The 17377-nt window shown below is 31.4% G+C and overlaps 1 protein-coding gene across 1 annotated transcript; it reads left to right on the forward strand.

Annotated features, from left to right (window-relative positions):
- Positions 1–2089: 2089 nt before the first annotated feature.
- Positions 2090–11217, forward strand: LOC148619244 (uncharacterized). Its single transcript, XM_088578926.1, has 4 exons — positions 2090–2243; positions 9778–9879; positions 10141–10348; positions 10756–11217. Exons 2-4 carry the CDS (start codon positions 9784–9786, stop codon positions 10797–10799), a joined length of 348 nt encoding a protein of 115 aa, XP_088435052.1. The 5' UTR covers positions 2090–2243; positions 9778–9783; the 3' UTR covers positions 10800–11217.
- Positions 11218–17377: the final 6160 nt, after the last annotated feature.

Below are 17377 nucleotides of genomic sequence, written 5' to 3' on the forward strand. Positions count from 1 at the left end.
CCCCAAGGAACATTCATACCAGGTTTGGTTAAAATTGGTCAAGTAGTGTCAGAGGAGAAGATTTTTGAAAGAAATAAGATTAAAAATAGCAAAAAAAAAAACGTCGAAAAAGAGCAATAACACCAACTTTGCTTAACAGATTAAAATGAAAATTTGATCACAGATAGATCTCATCATGCTGAACACTTTTAACCTAATGTCAAAATTTGGCCAAACCTAACGGTTTTGGAGATATATACCAGCACTCCACAGTTTAGTTTAGTTTCGCACTTCTGGCTAGGGATGAAAAATGACATAAATGGAAACCGGTGGTTGCTATAGTGATTAAAAATGAAGAATCTATTGTTGATAAAACATTTTCTGAAAAAAGGGAACTTTAAAAGTATTTTGCAATGTTTTATATATTTTCAAGGTTGAAGGGGCTTTTTTCAATGACAATTTGACTTCATTGTGAAAGTGAAAGTAAGTCAATATTTTACCATGCTAAATTTAATAAGTGGATTACAAAGTGAAATAGCTCAAAATCTAACCGGCGATGCCCATATCAGGAAGGGGTTTTCGAAGGAAAAAGTTTGAACAGTTTTAGGGGATGAAATAAAAATTTCAGATATTTTGCGGGAAATTTGATATTTTTAAACGTGATTTTATTAACTTTTCTGCAAATTTTCCCATATTTTTGCATGGTTTCTATGGTAACCCTATATGCTGTGGGTAATTTTTTTCCGGAAAATTTTTACTGCATTTTAACGGCCTTGGCTTGAGCTATTTCTAGATATATAGAATTACAGATGCTTGACAATTTTTTAAAGTGATAAATGTTACAAAGCATCAGATTACAAGACCAAAATTAGGCAGTTCTACAATACTGTGGAGTGCTGGCTATGCGAAAAACTACTGTCTGACCCCTATGTTCTATTTTTAGTAACGGCGGCCATGTTTTTCGACGAATCAATTCTATGCAAGATATCCCAAGGAATATTTATACTAAGTTTGGTTCCAATTGGTCAAGTAGTATCAGAGGAGACGATTTTTGAAAAAAAATGTTAACGACAACGGACGCCAAGTGATGGTAATAGCTCACATGGCCTTCGGCGAGGTGAGCTAAAAATATAATCGCCATTTAGTTGATATTGATGTGTATATCCGACACTCAGACACATCTACCTACGTTGATGAAGCTAATTTTGTTTTTACGATTTCGATATTTAAGTTTATTTGAGCCCATTTTTACCCTTTTCCTTTGGCTAATATAAGGATTCAGACTTGATTTGAATTCAGTGAAATGCACTAAGGAGAAATAATTAAAATTGGAAGAAACAAATTAAGCAGCAATGAAGCGTTTTTGCTCCTTTGTACCTAAACGTATTTAAACGGTGTTCCCACATCCTTTGTTAAATTGTTCACGCATTGCTTTATCTCCTATATCTCAAAAACATTTTCCGTTATGGGATTAACCACACTTAACACAATGTAATTTTCTCTTCATTTTGAAGTATTTAGTTGAACGTATTTTTTGTAACTTAACTGACATAATTTCCATTAAATTTGGATGAGATGTCTATTTTTCAGTACAAAGACAATTTCGTCTTTGGCAGGGAAGCACAAAAATAAAGTTGCTACAGAAAATAATTTTAACACCTAAAAGGAAAGTAATTGTCGATAAATGTATTTAAGCTTTTTTTCTATAGTAATTTGTTAATTAAGACCTACTAGCCATATACAGAAAAATATTGTAAGTGATGAATTAACAGACGTCACCAAAATCTGAAGCAGACGCATTGTTGTCAGGTATTATTGGCAATACTAATGGTGTAAATAATATTTATCAGTTACCATTCTAATTTAGAAAAAGGGTTCATCTTGTCCCTTTTAACATGTCATAATTGACCACTAAACCATTAAACTTGTTATAACACAAAATCATATGTTTTAACCCAATTAAGGAGAAAATCAATGATGTGATTGTATTATAGCATAGATTGATTCTGTCATTAAATAGCTGACCTTCCCTTATCTACACCCTGCACCTAGTTCTTGTTTAGAATCAATGAGCTTATTGGCGAAAACATAGCTATTGATATAACCCATGATAGTTCTCGCCAATCACGAAACATTAGGGTATAAATATCAATGACAATTCTTAAACATGTGTTCAGTCATTTAACTATAAGCTGGATTTGATGATATTTGACTTTTATATTTGATATTTATTAATATCTATTGGTTCCAATATATAAAACAAGGTAAGTAAATCTTATGATTTATGGCAATATTTTATTACAAAAAAATATATATTAAGGTATGTGAAGAAAAAAATCCCTCAGAATCATATACGATCTCTAACAGTTCACAGATTCAATATATGATGATCAATGAGATAATAAATTACTTCTAAATTAAAGATATTTTATTAACATTAATGTATTTGATATTTTATTGACATTGTAGTAGAGTTTGTCCTCCAACCTTTTAGTTACTGAGTTGTCATTGATCGATGCTACAGCTTGTCGACCATACACCCCCGGGAGTTTTTACCAGCCCACTAGTCAGACTAGTCTGACCTGAACAAGTTGTCAAATAATTTACCGGAATTTGCAGAAGCATAAATTTCGAAATACATAAAAACGTATGCTTCATTTTTTTGTATCACAAATGTTAGCTACATTGATGTAGTTCTTTTGGTATAACTTGTGTGTGCTGGATTTGACTTCATTTTTCGATGTATTTAATTTTTAATACTTCATGTATACAATTTTTTTTATCTTGAACTTCCTGATCATTTGGTTTTAATGAGTGCTAAGGAGTTACTCTTTCAAACACGTGCACATCTTGCCGAAATAAGTAACATCTATGTGATTGGTATTTTTATTTTTTGAAGTACTATACATGTGAATCAGTCCTTGTTGCGCCTTTCTGTCTAATGAATAAAATAAAAGTATTTACAATTAAGACACTGCATATAATTTGTCTTACTTTATATACTTTTAAAATCTAAGATTATGTAATTCATAAAATATAACCAGTGTAAAAAACTGGTATCTATAATCTTTTTTTTCCCTATTCATATTTTTGGAAACGAATCCAATCATAGTATGAACTTTAACGTTACATTGCAATGTCTCAACAAAAAGTTTCTCGAACATCACAACATTTTCGAGAGGCGACATACAACATTAGGTGTCAATATTTTTTTTTATCTTACGTCGCTTAAACGTCACAATTTGCGGCAAACAGGAATCCTAGGTGTCTTACACTTCATACATCGTAGCCAACACAACAAACTTTCATTTGGTGCCCTCGTTTATTTTATGTCTCTAAAGATTTTATAAAAGGGTTGATTAAGATGAAGGAGCAATCAAGGGAACCAAGATTCTGGTGGAAATCAAAATAATGTAATCCAGTGTCAAAGATCAGACGTGGGAAACAGACATACACAACAAAGAACATAAAATAATCAAAACAATACATACAAAGTAACTAAAACAAACGAGCAAGTGGGACGCCACTAAGAACTCATAGCATGGACCATGTGCACCGGTAGGGTAAGCATCCACTGTTTTTCTAGAAACGCCCACCGAGTTGTTCGGTTGTATTATTTTAGTCATTTTATGTCCTTTGTTGTTGTTGTTGTCGTTGTGTGTGTGTGTCTGTCTGTCTGTCTGTCTGTCTGTCTGTCTGTCTGTCTGTTTTTCCCTAGACTACTTTTGATTTCATCTAGAACCTTGGTTCCCTGGATTACTTTTATTCCCACTTACTGTACGTGTTTTCTCCGTTTCTGTTTTTTTTTTTTTAATTTCTTTTTCTCTCTTTGTTTTATTCCTTGACATTTGTATTTCTGACTTTACCTTAACCGAATTTGCAATTCGTCATCCTTTAAAGTATATGTATGATTTCTTATAAGTTAAATGCATTCAAATATTGAAAAAGACGATACAGATAGTGAATTGCATGTATGAAACAACTATAAAATACAACAGTGTTGTTCTCGATTTAAAAAAAATCTACCATAAATCACATTGCCCAAAGACGTTTGCACACTACCACTTTCATGATAAAAGTAGATAAGAGGATAACAAAAAACAAACAAACAAACAAACAAACAAACAAACAAACAAACAAAACAAAACAAAAACAAAAACAAAAAAAAACGAGTCTCTGTCTAATTCTTAAGAGCGTAACAAAATACAACTTATGCTTTAAAGCGAGCTGCAATGTAAAAATTCATATCATAATATGAATTAAACTGCCAAACTGGAATACCAAAGAATACATACCGCTGTTTTACCAAATAATACATGCTAGCAACCGTTATTTTACCGTGCATATAGAAAAGTCAGTTCTTAATTGAATGACGTAGTACCAAAAGAAAAAAAAAATAAGTAAAAAAAAAAAAAGGAAATTGATAAATATACAATAGGAAAAAGTGTTTGTCCATTCTTTCTACCGGCTTAACTGCAGCTTATTATAGTGATAGTTTCTGTGTCTGTATCTTTTATGTCATATTCGTTTTGTGAAATCATATCTAATAACTTAACCTTATAATCTTATTATAATAATAAGGTATTATCTAATCAGCAATCTCCCAGAGTAATTCTGAAAATATAGAACAATTTTAGGAATATAACATAACGGGTAATCATCTTTTAGTTTGTACTTCACTAACTGATGATAATGATGATGATGATGATGATGACGATGATAAGATTCTAAATTTGAAAAAAATAAAATAAAAATGTAACATTGCGAGAACAATATAAAATTTGATTACATCAGCATGTTTACAGAATCAAAATATGAATCTGGAAGTCTCATTCAATTCAAGCAACAACACCAATTATTAAAAAATGATATATTGTTACATATGTTTATATACTTTAGAAAGAGCATGTATTTCGGTAATATATATGTAGTGTGGATTTAAAACCTTTTTCTAGTTCTAAGTTTACTTTGGAAGACCTATCAGAAGAATAACATCTAACAAACTATTGTGATAAATTTCTATTTACATAACAAGAAAACAGTAACAGAAATTGTCCGAAAAAGCAATGTATATCATGCTGTAACTGTACGATATATATTAGCAAATAGTTTATTTAAGTAACGGTCTTTGTGGGAATCATGTAATATGTGATACACCCCCCCCCCAAAAAAAAAAAGTTTGTTTGTTTGTTTGTTGGGGTTTAACGTCCGAGCAGCAATATTTCAGCTATATTGAGACGATGAACATGAAATGATGAAATGAAAAAAAGGATGGGACACAAATACAATAGGGTCGACAAATTTTGATTGCAACTAGAAAAAGGGGGGATGGGTAAAACCGGGCAATTTAGCCTCCTGTGGCGGAGCGCAAAGGTTTCTACTCCTATCGAATACCACAGTAGGGTTCTTTAACGTGCAAGGAACGTGGCGTCTTTCCCAACACGGTGCACCACTATGGTTTGCGGTCAGGTTTTCCGTATTATAGCCTGACAACCCCAGCATGTAACACGCCAGGGGTACCCCATTCCACCACCTGGGGCACACATCCCAGTTGCTCTATGGGCAGAGCGCCTAGTCCCCGGCTAGGTTTATGAACACTATTTAGTCGCCTTTTACGACAAGCTTATCGCTGCTGCAGGCCTGTTCTTTTAACACCCGGACCTGCACGGGGCAAAAACAAAAACTTCACATTTCTAAAATGAAATGTATAATTATTCATTCCAATCTGTCTTCTCTAAATAGATAAGTCACATTTAAGTGGATTGACATTAGAATCTATAGTACTTTAGTGGCATTTACAAAGTATTATTCCTTAATTTGGAGTTAATACAGTACATTTTACATAAATTTTATCTCCTAAGAACAAGGGTTACAAGAAAAATTACATGTTACTTTCTATTTAAGTATAAGATTTTGAACAAAATAGCAAAAATAAAAATAAGTAGACTTTCCAACCATTAATCATATTTTGCATGATTCAAATCCGAAGTACTACTTAAATACAAATCAAATGTAAATAAAAGTTAGTTGACAAAGAAGTTTTAATTCGCCATATCAGGCTAGATCCTTTATAAACAACTATCAATTTAGCTGTTACAACACCGTAAAACTGACAGAATAACGTCAATTGACAGAAAATAAAACACACCGAGTGAGTTAATATTCAAACTTTATATTTGAGATGTTTTGCTATTTGTAATGTATATAGTGATAGAAACAGATACATGTTAAGTAAAGCTCTATCTAAAAACTAGTGATTCATGCATTTCTTAATCCAATTTTATTTTTTAAATTAGGCCTCATAGAAAATGTATTTAAAATAAATGACAGTTGTCCACTGGAGATATGAACAATTAAATTTGGTTACAGTCTACTGCAGAAAAGTATGGGAAACTTTCCCGCAAGAACTTGAACAGTATAACCAGTCAAACAATTATGTTACGATATATAACAGATCAAAGGAAATGAATGTAGGAAGAATTGTTTTTAGGACGTAACAAATGTGAATAAATAGTTTCATTGCTTGTCTTGAAATATGACGAATTAACCCTGCCTGGTTTTTTAGACAGAACTGTATTGTTAAACAAAACAGATGATATTGACATCAAATACTGGACACTTTCCTTATTGCTGTATAAATTTAGCATACTACAATGTTATAAAACTATTTTATAAAACTGACAATGTCAGAAATGTTGTTTATTGATGAAATATCTACAGTACGACACTTTTGATAAAACAATTTATACCAGTTTTTCATAATCTCTTACTCCATTTAAATTATAAAGTATACATTCAATTTTTAATAATGCGGTATCAGTTGTAGTAGAAAAATTATACTATCATTACATTTACAATACATTCATAAGTGTCTACGATATTTTTTAAGTATAATTTCTGGTTTATTCCCCTCCTTAGAGATTCGTTTTCAGTTTATAGGTGGGTTTTGTATGTTCCCAGGTGTGTTTTATATTGCCGCCTTGTTTATCCTTGTTTGACACTGGTATATTTTTAATTTAACATAAATGCCAGATTTTATTGTAATTTAAAAAATAAAGCCTAAACCAATGGAAATTCCAGTATCAAGTCCGGACAATTGCGATGGTTTCCAACCTTTTGTTTTTACCTTATTATTGTAATTCATTATACGGACTTTCCTTTTTAACTATTCCTGTTGATTTTTGACAACAGTTTATAAGTAAAATGTGTTTTTTTACTCTGCGTTTGACATTAAAACAAAAACTATGATAATACTTAATACTGTGTATTCTGTATACTTTAGATTAAAAATCTTAAAGACATTTCTTCTATAATTATTGATGCTAAATTGGATCCAACATAGAAGCTTTCAAACTCCTAAGCTGTAAATTGGAAAATTAAAGTCTGAAACCAAAAGAGATATAATTGTCTGGAGGCAGCTAAAATAGACATTACTGTATACTTATTCTAAAAGGGCGTTGGATTGATGTCACGATAACCTTACCAGCAATATATTTGCTATAAGTGCAGTTTCGTACATGTTAAAATTTATCACGAATTTCTTTTAATTCGAAAAAAAAATCGAAGCTGTTCATTTTACTAATAATATGCCTTTCTTACGAATACAATACTTTTTTTTTATATCTGTGTTCATTTTAAATTACAGTATGTCTTTGTCGCTATTTGTAATCTGAAAAAATGTCTTTAATTTATCGTTTAATCCGAATTGATTTTTGTAATATAAAAAAAAATGTTCTCTGATCTCTCTTTAATAACTTAATGTAATCGTTACCGTTAAAATAAATTAGGAACTTATAGGGAGTGAAATTCGCCTTAAAACAGGGTGTTACTATCACGTTCACGATTAATGATATAAAACACCATGAACCAAACCCAGCTTATTAGGAGGAGGGTTATGTCATGTGTGACTTCTAAGTACTTAACTATTTCCTCTTCCTTCTACGACCTTGAGTACTGAACCTTGATTAATATGTGAAATAAAGTTATCAAGGTCATATAGCTGGACGTGCCGTTTGTGGCATATGACATTTGGGTGGACTAGATTTTGGATAATGCTACAATATACTAACTCCGTTTCATTGGCTATATTATGTTAAACCTTTATTCAGTGCAAAACAATAAGCATACATGTATGATTACAGTTTACAAGCGTAAAAAACACGTAATTACCAACATCGGTTAAGCTTATGGTATATAAAGACCCCACACATTTCTTTTTGACATTTTCCTTTATTTTTTTCGTTACCCATAGTTGCAAAAACAATCCGTAAAAATGGTCATAACTAAATTATAAGAGCAAAATATGAAAAAAAATGTTGGAAAACGTCCGAAAAGTTTGTTTTGTCGTTAAGTCCACAAAAATATAGCTATATTGGGTGTTACTATTTTTTGTTGAAACTGTGTTTTTTATGCAAAAATATTCATATATCTTTGAAAGCAACTTGAACGCCAGTAAGATGACAATGTTGCAATGTCAAAAATGTCACATATCTAATAAATGCTATTACTGTGGTATGTGTGGTCGCCTAAGTTCACTTTGTATATCTTTTTAATCCGTTATTTCAATAATCAGTATAACCATATAAGGACCCTCAAGTGTCCATCTATTGATGATTGCCAATCCTATGAGATAAACGAACTTTAACCGAATGATGATTACAGCGAATCTATACAAATAAAGTACCTATTAACCTTGGGTGATGTACTTTGAAAAGGGATGGCCTTGTGGTCAATACCGAACGGTCAAAAATCAGAACATCCATTATACTATTGGGAATATCTAACTTTTTAAGAAATAAACTTTTGAAACATGTAATTGATAGATTGATAGATTGATATAACTTAAACCATCCTTTAAAATAAATAGAAATAAAATACAAGAATTTAGTGATGGTATTTAAGAAGGATTTGTCAGGAGTAAATGTAAATTAATAACGTGATTTTAATGCAATAGCAGTCGTCTTTGTTACAGCTACATTATGACTGATAAAACCACATATTTAATTCGTATTCAATATAAAAAAAGAAAAAGGAATAAATGTTACTTAAAATGTATTTTATGTGACAATCTTGTAGCAATTGTAATTGTTTTCTAAGAATTGAATTTTACGTCGAATTACAATTATTGTTCCATAATTTACATATGGAAAAGAAAAAATATACAGTGAACTTACTAAGAAATTTCCATTTAAAAAGATCTCCACAAATGGAATTGATGGACACCAACAAAACATCGAGTCATGTTCTATTAATAAAGACTGTATGTGAAATTGCTTTCTTTTATTACAATAATCAAATAAAAACCTTTATCATACTTCTAATATGATCAAATTGTATTCCAGAAAGAAAGATTTTATTTTAAAACAAATGTTAACATTCTCATACCAGTATAACTTATTGTATTACCTCTTACTACTTAGTAGAATCATATTTAACAAATCCTCCAACAATACTGTTACTTCAAGATAAAAATATTTATGCAAAACAAATCATATGAATTTATCTTGTTTTAAGTTCTGAAGCGTTAATGTATAGGAGTTCCCTTTTAAACAGCGTTGAGGATATACGAAGTTTATGGATATGACAGTAATTATTGAGTAATTGAGTTTAATGTTGATTTTAACGAAATAGTTTACTGATTGGATTGTTGAATACAAACATACTAGAACCATCTGTTTGAATGTTGTAACTCAGAGACTGATATGATTTACGCAGGTGATCTAATGACTTTCTCAGTGCGTAACCTTGAGTAGGGGTATATATAATCAGCTATTGAAGTCATAATATTCTATTACACAGGTGACCATGATGAAGATAGTACTTCTCTTGGCTTTAACAGTCGCTGTTTATTCCTTTCCAAAAGGACGATCTTTGCCATCGTTGATTAAATCTATTTCAAAGGTAAGTAAAGGCATTTTAGTTTATGATCAATTAGTTTTAATTTGATGCGTAATTTATTTTTATTTTTTTATTAGACCTAACAATTGGTCGGTTTTATGTTAAAATAGAATGATTTATATTGTATTTGTATATTGTAAGACTTGTATTGTTTTAATTTGTATTGAAATTAAGTGTCCATGTTGAAAAAAGTTACTTAACTTCAGTCAATAAATGATTTTCATGTATTTAAATTTTAATACAAAGTTTTTTTTTTTTTATCAGCGGTCGGTGGATGAACATAAATTGCACCGTAGGTCATCAATAGACATATTTGACAAATTCGATACAAATGATGATGGTCTTTTGGATGTTGATGAAATGGCACATTTGTTCTTAGTGTACCGATTTTCACCACTTGAGGCAGAATATTATGGTCGTTTACAAGTTGAAATGTTTGACTTGGATAACAACATGATGTTGGATAGATGGGGTAAGTTGTAAATAATTGATAAATCTACAATTTGTTTTTTTTCTCCTTGCCACAGATATTTTTTATATTATTGTAAATGATCATTGAGCAATGAATTTATATTTTAATTTCAACCATTTGTCCACGAAAGAACTACATAAATACAAAAGGAAAAACTTCCTTTAGGATTTTATTTGCCTATTTTACTTAGCTAAATTAAACGTTTTTAAAAGACACTCGTAGGTCGTACCGCCACACATAATTATTTTTAAAATGGTTTACAAATCTCCAAGCATAAGAGACATGATGTAATGCATTGTTTATATGAAAGATCAGTTGAGATCCCACGAGTTCTACGATTTCTTGGATTATTCATTCAGGTAGTTTAGATAAATATATAAAAATACTTTACTTTTGCATATTTTCAGAATTCTTGAGGGACGAAGAATCGGGAAAGCCATTCGTGCCATGACCTTTGAGTGATATCAAGTCGGCGACTTCTCGCAAGATCTGCGACTGATGTAAAAGTGCGCATGAAAGTGTGAATGTTTTATGGAGCGAAAATAACAATGATCTCTGATGTCTTCGTTATGTTTCATTTATGATATTATTTATTTTTGTAAGTTATTGTGTATTATCTTCGGTCAACTCGACCTGAATCTTCATTGATCAGTGCTAGCTCTGCACTCGTAGAGTACATATGGACAAAGTGTCGGAGTGATTTGTGGCTTTTACTTGATCACACCAAATGCAATGGGTGACGAATCTCGCTTTTTATAAGCATTTAGTATTCGCAATAACTCATAGATATTTGTTTATTTTTCTTGTTTTGTCATCAAGAATCGGCATTCCATCCATTTACTTTTAAACAATAAAATATGAAAATTTTATTCTTCGATTTTTCTTCAAACTGTCATTTGCTAATTGTATGCAACATCAACACAGACATACCGAAGCGTCATTTATGGGGAAAATCAGATGTATCAAAATGCAAGTACGTGGTATCAACGTGAAAACTGGAGACGAAGAGACATACACAATGGAGCGAACCAAATAAAATATATGTTACATATAAGAACCGAAAAGAATGAAAACATGACATAAGACTAAACACTGAAGAACTAGTAATATGAACATATACAAACAACCGAATGTGCCACCTGATCAGGTGCTCCGGAGAGGGAATTATGGCACCCGTCACATTGCCAATAATTACCATCCAGTATTAGACTGGCAACAATAATAATTGCTGGTGTAACATTGTTGTGAACACATGAAGCTTCAAACAGTTATTTACGAAATGTACATAGATATATTTCCACATCTTATTTCCCAAATATAAGACATTAAAAGCAAATAAAACATAAAAAGAATCATCGTATAACGGGAATTGGAACTTTTGGTAATCTGTTTGTTCCAATGACCTGTCTGCCTGTTAACCTATCCTTGTAGCTTGAGGGTAAATTTGTAGTTAACCACCGAATGTTCAGGTCAAGCAATTTTAAGATTATATTTACAAAAATAAAAAGAACAATTCTTGTTATAATAAAAACAAAAAAAAAAAAGAAAAAAATCGATTAAGTCAAAACAAATATAAAAAAAATAGACCCATCTAATACAAATCTTAACATTTTAAGCAAGATTTTTTTCATGACTGAATAAAGGTGTTTTTAAAATGTACATATTTGTATCATGTAATCTATCAGTGGCCGTTCATGTCAAAATAGGGATATTTCTATCGGCTTACATATTTCTATCGGCTTACTTTTAACAAGTACCGGCTTACTTTTCAAAAGTATCGGCTTATTTGTTAAAAGTATCGGCATACTTGTTAAAAGTATCGGCATACTTATCAAAAGTATCGACATACTTTTCAAAAGTAAGCCGATACAAAAACTTTATGCATAGTGAAAAAAGTATCGGCATACTTTTCAAAAGTATCGGCTTACTTTTCAAAACAGCTTCATTTGGCCAGGCATTTTGACATTCAAGAGACCTTGGTATCAAGACAAATAAGATATTCAAATAGAATATGATAATTCTTATGTTCTTATATGTGACTATTTTCATTATTTAAAAAAATAAATATTTGCTTTGTAGTATCCATGATAATTTGTAACAATTTGATTGTTGTATTTCAAGTTTGTAACAAGTTTAATAGAACAAGACAGAATTCCGCGTGGTCTGCGTTTTAGAGATATCTGTACTTAAGTATTATATACTAAAATATACTCCCAAACCTAATTTTAGAATTCTGTATTCCGCAATGTTTGTCGATGATGGATTTAAGATGAGGGTCTCTTTTCACATACACAATCATTGTAACGTATAGTGTTTCTTCATTTAGATACATTTATATATATATATATATATATATATATATATATATATATATATATATATATATATATATATATATATATATATATATATATAACAAACCTGTATCAATTTGATCCGATGGAGCAGTGTAGCGAATAGAGTCGTCACATTCTGAGACGTTGTATAATATTGATTTGTTGTGACATGCATCATTAATTTGATCCTCTATCCTACATAATAACACCTAGATAAACTGTCCCGTACTACCATACATCGTGTACTAAGGTACAGCCCTAGATTAATCCTACGAGGAGGAATGACCCGGCCAGCGAAAGCTATATTTTTATATAGCCTAGCTGGCCGAGTGGTCTAGGGCGCTGGACTTAGTGCAGGCGGTGTTGCCATAGATGTCACAGCGGTACGAGTTCGAGTCCCGCGGAGGGAACGACCAAAAATTTGCATCGCAAATTTGACAGTTCTAACATCCTTCCCTGTATCAATTTGATCCGATGGAGCAGTGTAGAGAATAGAGTCGTCACATTCTGAGACGTTGTATATATATTTATATATATATATATATATATATATATATATATGCAAAGTTGTCTTTGCGTCTTAGCTTTTATCAATGTATGCTAATACAATAATATGCTTTGCATCCGAAAACAAATCAAAAGAAATTACATAAGTTGAAAAAGCCGAATTATTTCTTTCTTAAGCAAATAATTTAATACGTCACTAAATTTCATTTTTCAAATTTAACCATCTGCTTTTACCGATTGATAATTTTTACTTTTCACGGACGACACATTTGGAAAAAAAAATATTTCAAATAGAACAAAAGACAAAAATGTCAAAAGATGATAAATGGCCGTACTAAACCCTGAAGAAACGATTCCTTTCAAACTGGTTCAACCCAAATATTGACCAATCAATTTGCTTGATATTCAAAATACGAGAGTTGAGGAAAACTCAGTTTCTGAATTCGTTTTTTTTTTTAAACAAGGCAAGCATTAAATTTAATCGAAAAAAAAAAAAAAAACACAGTAACGACCTCTTTAAAATGCCTACTCGAAATATCTTTTAATGAAGCTAATATATTGAAATATCAGTGAATGCTTTATCCTCGATGCCATTTCTGTGCAAATAATTAAGGAATAAGCCCAATTAATATATTTCTTACAGATTAATAAAAATCTTCAAATCCTTATATTTCTGCTCAGCTAACTTAGTAATTAACTATTATTGAATTCAAGGCCAGGTCACTATCTATTTTAGAGATCTAGAACTTAATACAATCAAGATACATAACAATCTTTCAACTATGAAATATCAGTGCTTCCTGTTATGCCTAAGTTTTACAAAAAATATAGAATGAAGTATCGGACATTTTTGAAAGGCGCCGGAATTGGAAACCAATACATCATTTATATTCCACAAATGAGGGACATTTTTACATTTTTATTAATGATGTTAGACAATAAGTGGACATTACAGTTTGATAAAAAGAAATCTTAACATATCACAGGTTTTTAAAACCGTTGAGAAGGAACACAAAAAACCGTGTCCTACCCCTACCCCATTCCATCTCCCCCCCCACCCCCCTCCCAAAAAAAACACACAACGAATATTAACAATAAATATACTGGAAACATTAACGTCATTATAATCAGTCCTCTGCGTTTCTAAAGTCGTGTTGTCCGGTATGGTGAGGTATTGATGGAGTTTTAATGAGTTTTACATTTAAATCAAATTGACTTGATGGTAAAATTTAGGTTAAACATTACATGTTTTAAAAAAAATCTCAGTAATTTCCAAACAATGTGACAGAATTATAGTAAATAAAATCCTTTGGATTTATTATTAAAGTTGGCTTTGTCATTTGAGAATACACAACATCAAATGGCATTAAGGGTTCATATTACATACTTGCAGTATGATACATGATCGTAATAATTTTCGCATACAACACAGAGGAATGCAGGATATATAAAAGAAGTAACTATACGCTAACGAATGTATGAAAATAAATTACCATATATTTTACAGTCAATCATGGGTCTTCAATGAACGCTGGAAACCCTCACACTACTGGGCAGGCTGCAGCTGGCCCTAATACAACATTATACACAGGTACAGCGAAATGTTTGCCTCTATATACTCCAGAAAATAAAAGTAAACTGAAAGTGAAAACGACAAAAAGACATACAGAGGCCTGATATTCCTGACACTTTGACAGGCCAAAAATGATGTGGCGGGGATAAAGAACTTTGGTGCCCCCTTTTAAAACAATATTACACAATTAAGCATACCAAAAATCAGTTTAAAAAAGGTCTGAGTATCTTGTTAAAACATAAAAAACTGATTACTGATTACAAATGCACAAACAAAGCACTACTAGCAGTTAACTGACATGCCAGTTTAAACCTACAAAAGGTTATGTCATTGTCGTATGTAAAATCCATTCATATTCTTTCCATACAGGTTTGAGAACAGCGGTACATCATAAGTCATACAATAAGGACACAAACCATGTCATGCCGAAATGTGCTTTTAAATGCAGTGTGTTAGTTTCCTTTTAAAGACCCTATAAGCAATTCAATGTTAATACCAAATATTGCAATCTTTTAACAATTTGACAGCAATATCTTAATTATACCCCTTACGAATTAGACTACTTAATGGTTCAGTCATCTTTTTGGGTAAGTACTGAGCTTCCAAGGAAGAAATATTGTGAAAATTATTGCCATAAAATATATTGTGGGAGATACCCGCACGTAATAATCGTTTATAAGTACATCTGTATTGGAGAATGAGTTCCTTGTATCGGTTGAAAAAATTGTGAATGTTTAACGAACATGTGATATCAAAAACCTTGATGTAGTAATTTCTTGGGAAATATATTTAAATAAAATCTTTCGTTAGAATCAGAAACACTGTTACATATACGAGCAAATCGAACCAATTGTAATATGTATACATCATATAATGGTGACAAAGAAACATCACCATATAAAAATGGATAGTTAAGAATAAGGAATGAAAAAACACCCCTTTCATCGTACATTTTGGTATAATCATTGATATGAATACTAGGATCAAGAAACGGACATTCGTCATTATTCTTTATTACAATTGCTTTATTCAAAGAAAGTTCTGCAGGATACATATCATAAAGGAGAAGACTGTATTATTGTGCAAGTCATATATATCGAAACTAATCTGTTAAATGTTCTTGAAAAAAATTGAAATTTTTTTTTACCCTTTATCAAGTAATTGATCGCAATTCATATTTAGGGAATTTGAACTTCCCGCGCCTATTGGTGCCATCATGATCGATTGAGCTTTGACGTCACAAAGTCGATTTGTAAAGTAAAAGTAAATACATGTAATTGATTGCGATGTGCGACCTAAGCGCAAATTTGGGAATTTTTACCTATGATTTCAAACCAAAATTTATAGAATAAAAATAAGGTTCTTTATTTATATAAGCCATACATTAGTTTGATTTCAAAGACTCGTGGATTTTATTACTTTTGATGTCTGGGCTTTTAAGAGCTTACTTAAAGGTGTATTCACACTTGTTAAAGACTTTATGATGATCTCTGAACGTATTTTCTATCTTGTATTCAGGTTATACGCTGGTACGTTTGTTACGTTTCACCATATCCGTTCTTTTTTTCCATAGTATGCCGATCATCGAGGAAGGATAATATAACCTTACCAAAGTCGGTCGATCATAGAAGTGGAATATTAAAAAGAGTAACCAATGGAACCAAGATTCTAGCGGAAATCAAAAGAATAAAATCTAGGGAAAAAGTCCAGACAGGGAAAACAGACACACACAACAAAGAACATAAAATAACGAATATATTACATACAAAGTAATAAAAGTAAATGACCAACTCTGACTCCACTAAAATTTGGGAGCATGGATCAGGAGTAAGCGTCCTCTGCTTTTCTAGAAACACCCGCCGATTTGCTCATAAAAAGTCAAATCCAGAGAAGACGAAAGAAGAAAGGAAAACTATTACACGTTAAACAAATCAGTTTTCATGGTGCAGATGGATCCACCGTAACGATCCATGAAACTTCTGTCTTGTAGCAATATAACATGTTTCAGAAACCTAATTGTAAGAAATCTAGAGCGAAGCCAAGATTTAAAGAACTTGATAAAAGATCTCAAAGATACGAATAGAAAATATGGATGAAAAAGATCAAGGAACAAAAGTCAGGTGAAAACACGTTTATTCCAAACTTCCAAATTACGATGGACAAGAAAGTCCCCCACTAGTAATAGTACAACATAGTGATATTTTGTTCACATCTTCAATAGAGTGAGACCCGAACTTGCCATAAATCACAATTTCTTAAATTTACTTTATGATTATATCCTTTCAACCCTGTTTGATGGGCCTATAGATTCAAAACTAACACGAGAAAGGAACCGGCCGCATTGGTTTACAAAATCATGCCAGACTTAATAAAAACATTCCCTTATCCCGTAATGTCACAAGATAGCATGTATAAATGTGGTTTAGCGAATTTTGTCCTAACATCCGTTTTCGTCTCAAAAGAAAGTTTAAAGGTATATTTGAATATGCCCTTTTTTAATGTTCATATAAATGTTTTACTTAGCTATGAGTACGTAACGATAAACAGGTTCATATCAAACTAGCAGAATATTGACTGATATATACATTTACTTTTGTTGTCGGTTTTATTTCC

Source organism: Perna viridis, chromosome 4 (assembly GCF_037379345.1).
Source record: "Perna viridis isolate PV_CMFRI_1.1 ecotype Kerala chromosome 4, ASM3737934v1, whole genome shotgun sequence".
Lineage (NCBI taxonomy): Eukaryota > Metazoa > Mollusca > Bivalvia > Mytilida > Mytilidae > Perna > Perna viridis.

Excerpts from the sequence above, each read along its gene's own strand:
- LOC148619244 (XM_088578926.1), top strand. The coding sequence starts at position 9,784 with ATGATGAAGATAGTACTTCTCTTGGCTTTAACAGTCGCTGTTTATTCC. Across the intron at positions 9,880-10,140 it reads TGATTAAATCTATTTCAAAG|CGGTCGGTGGATGAACATAA; the intron begins GTAAGTAAAGGC and ends TTTTTTTATCAG. Across the intron at positions 10,349-10,755 it reads CATGATGTTGGATAGATGGG|AATTCTTGAGGGACGAAGAA; the intron begins GTAAGTTGTAAA and ends GCATATTTTCAG.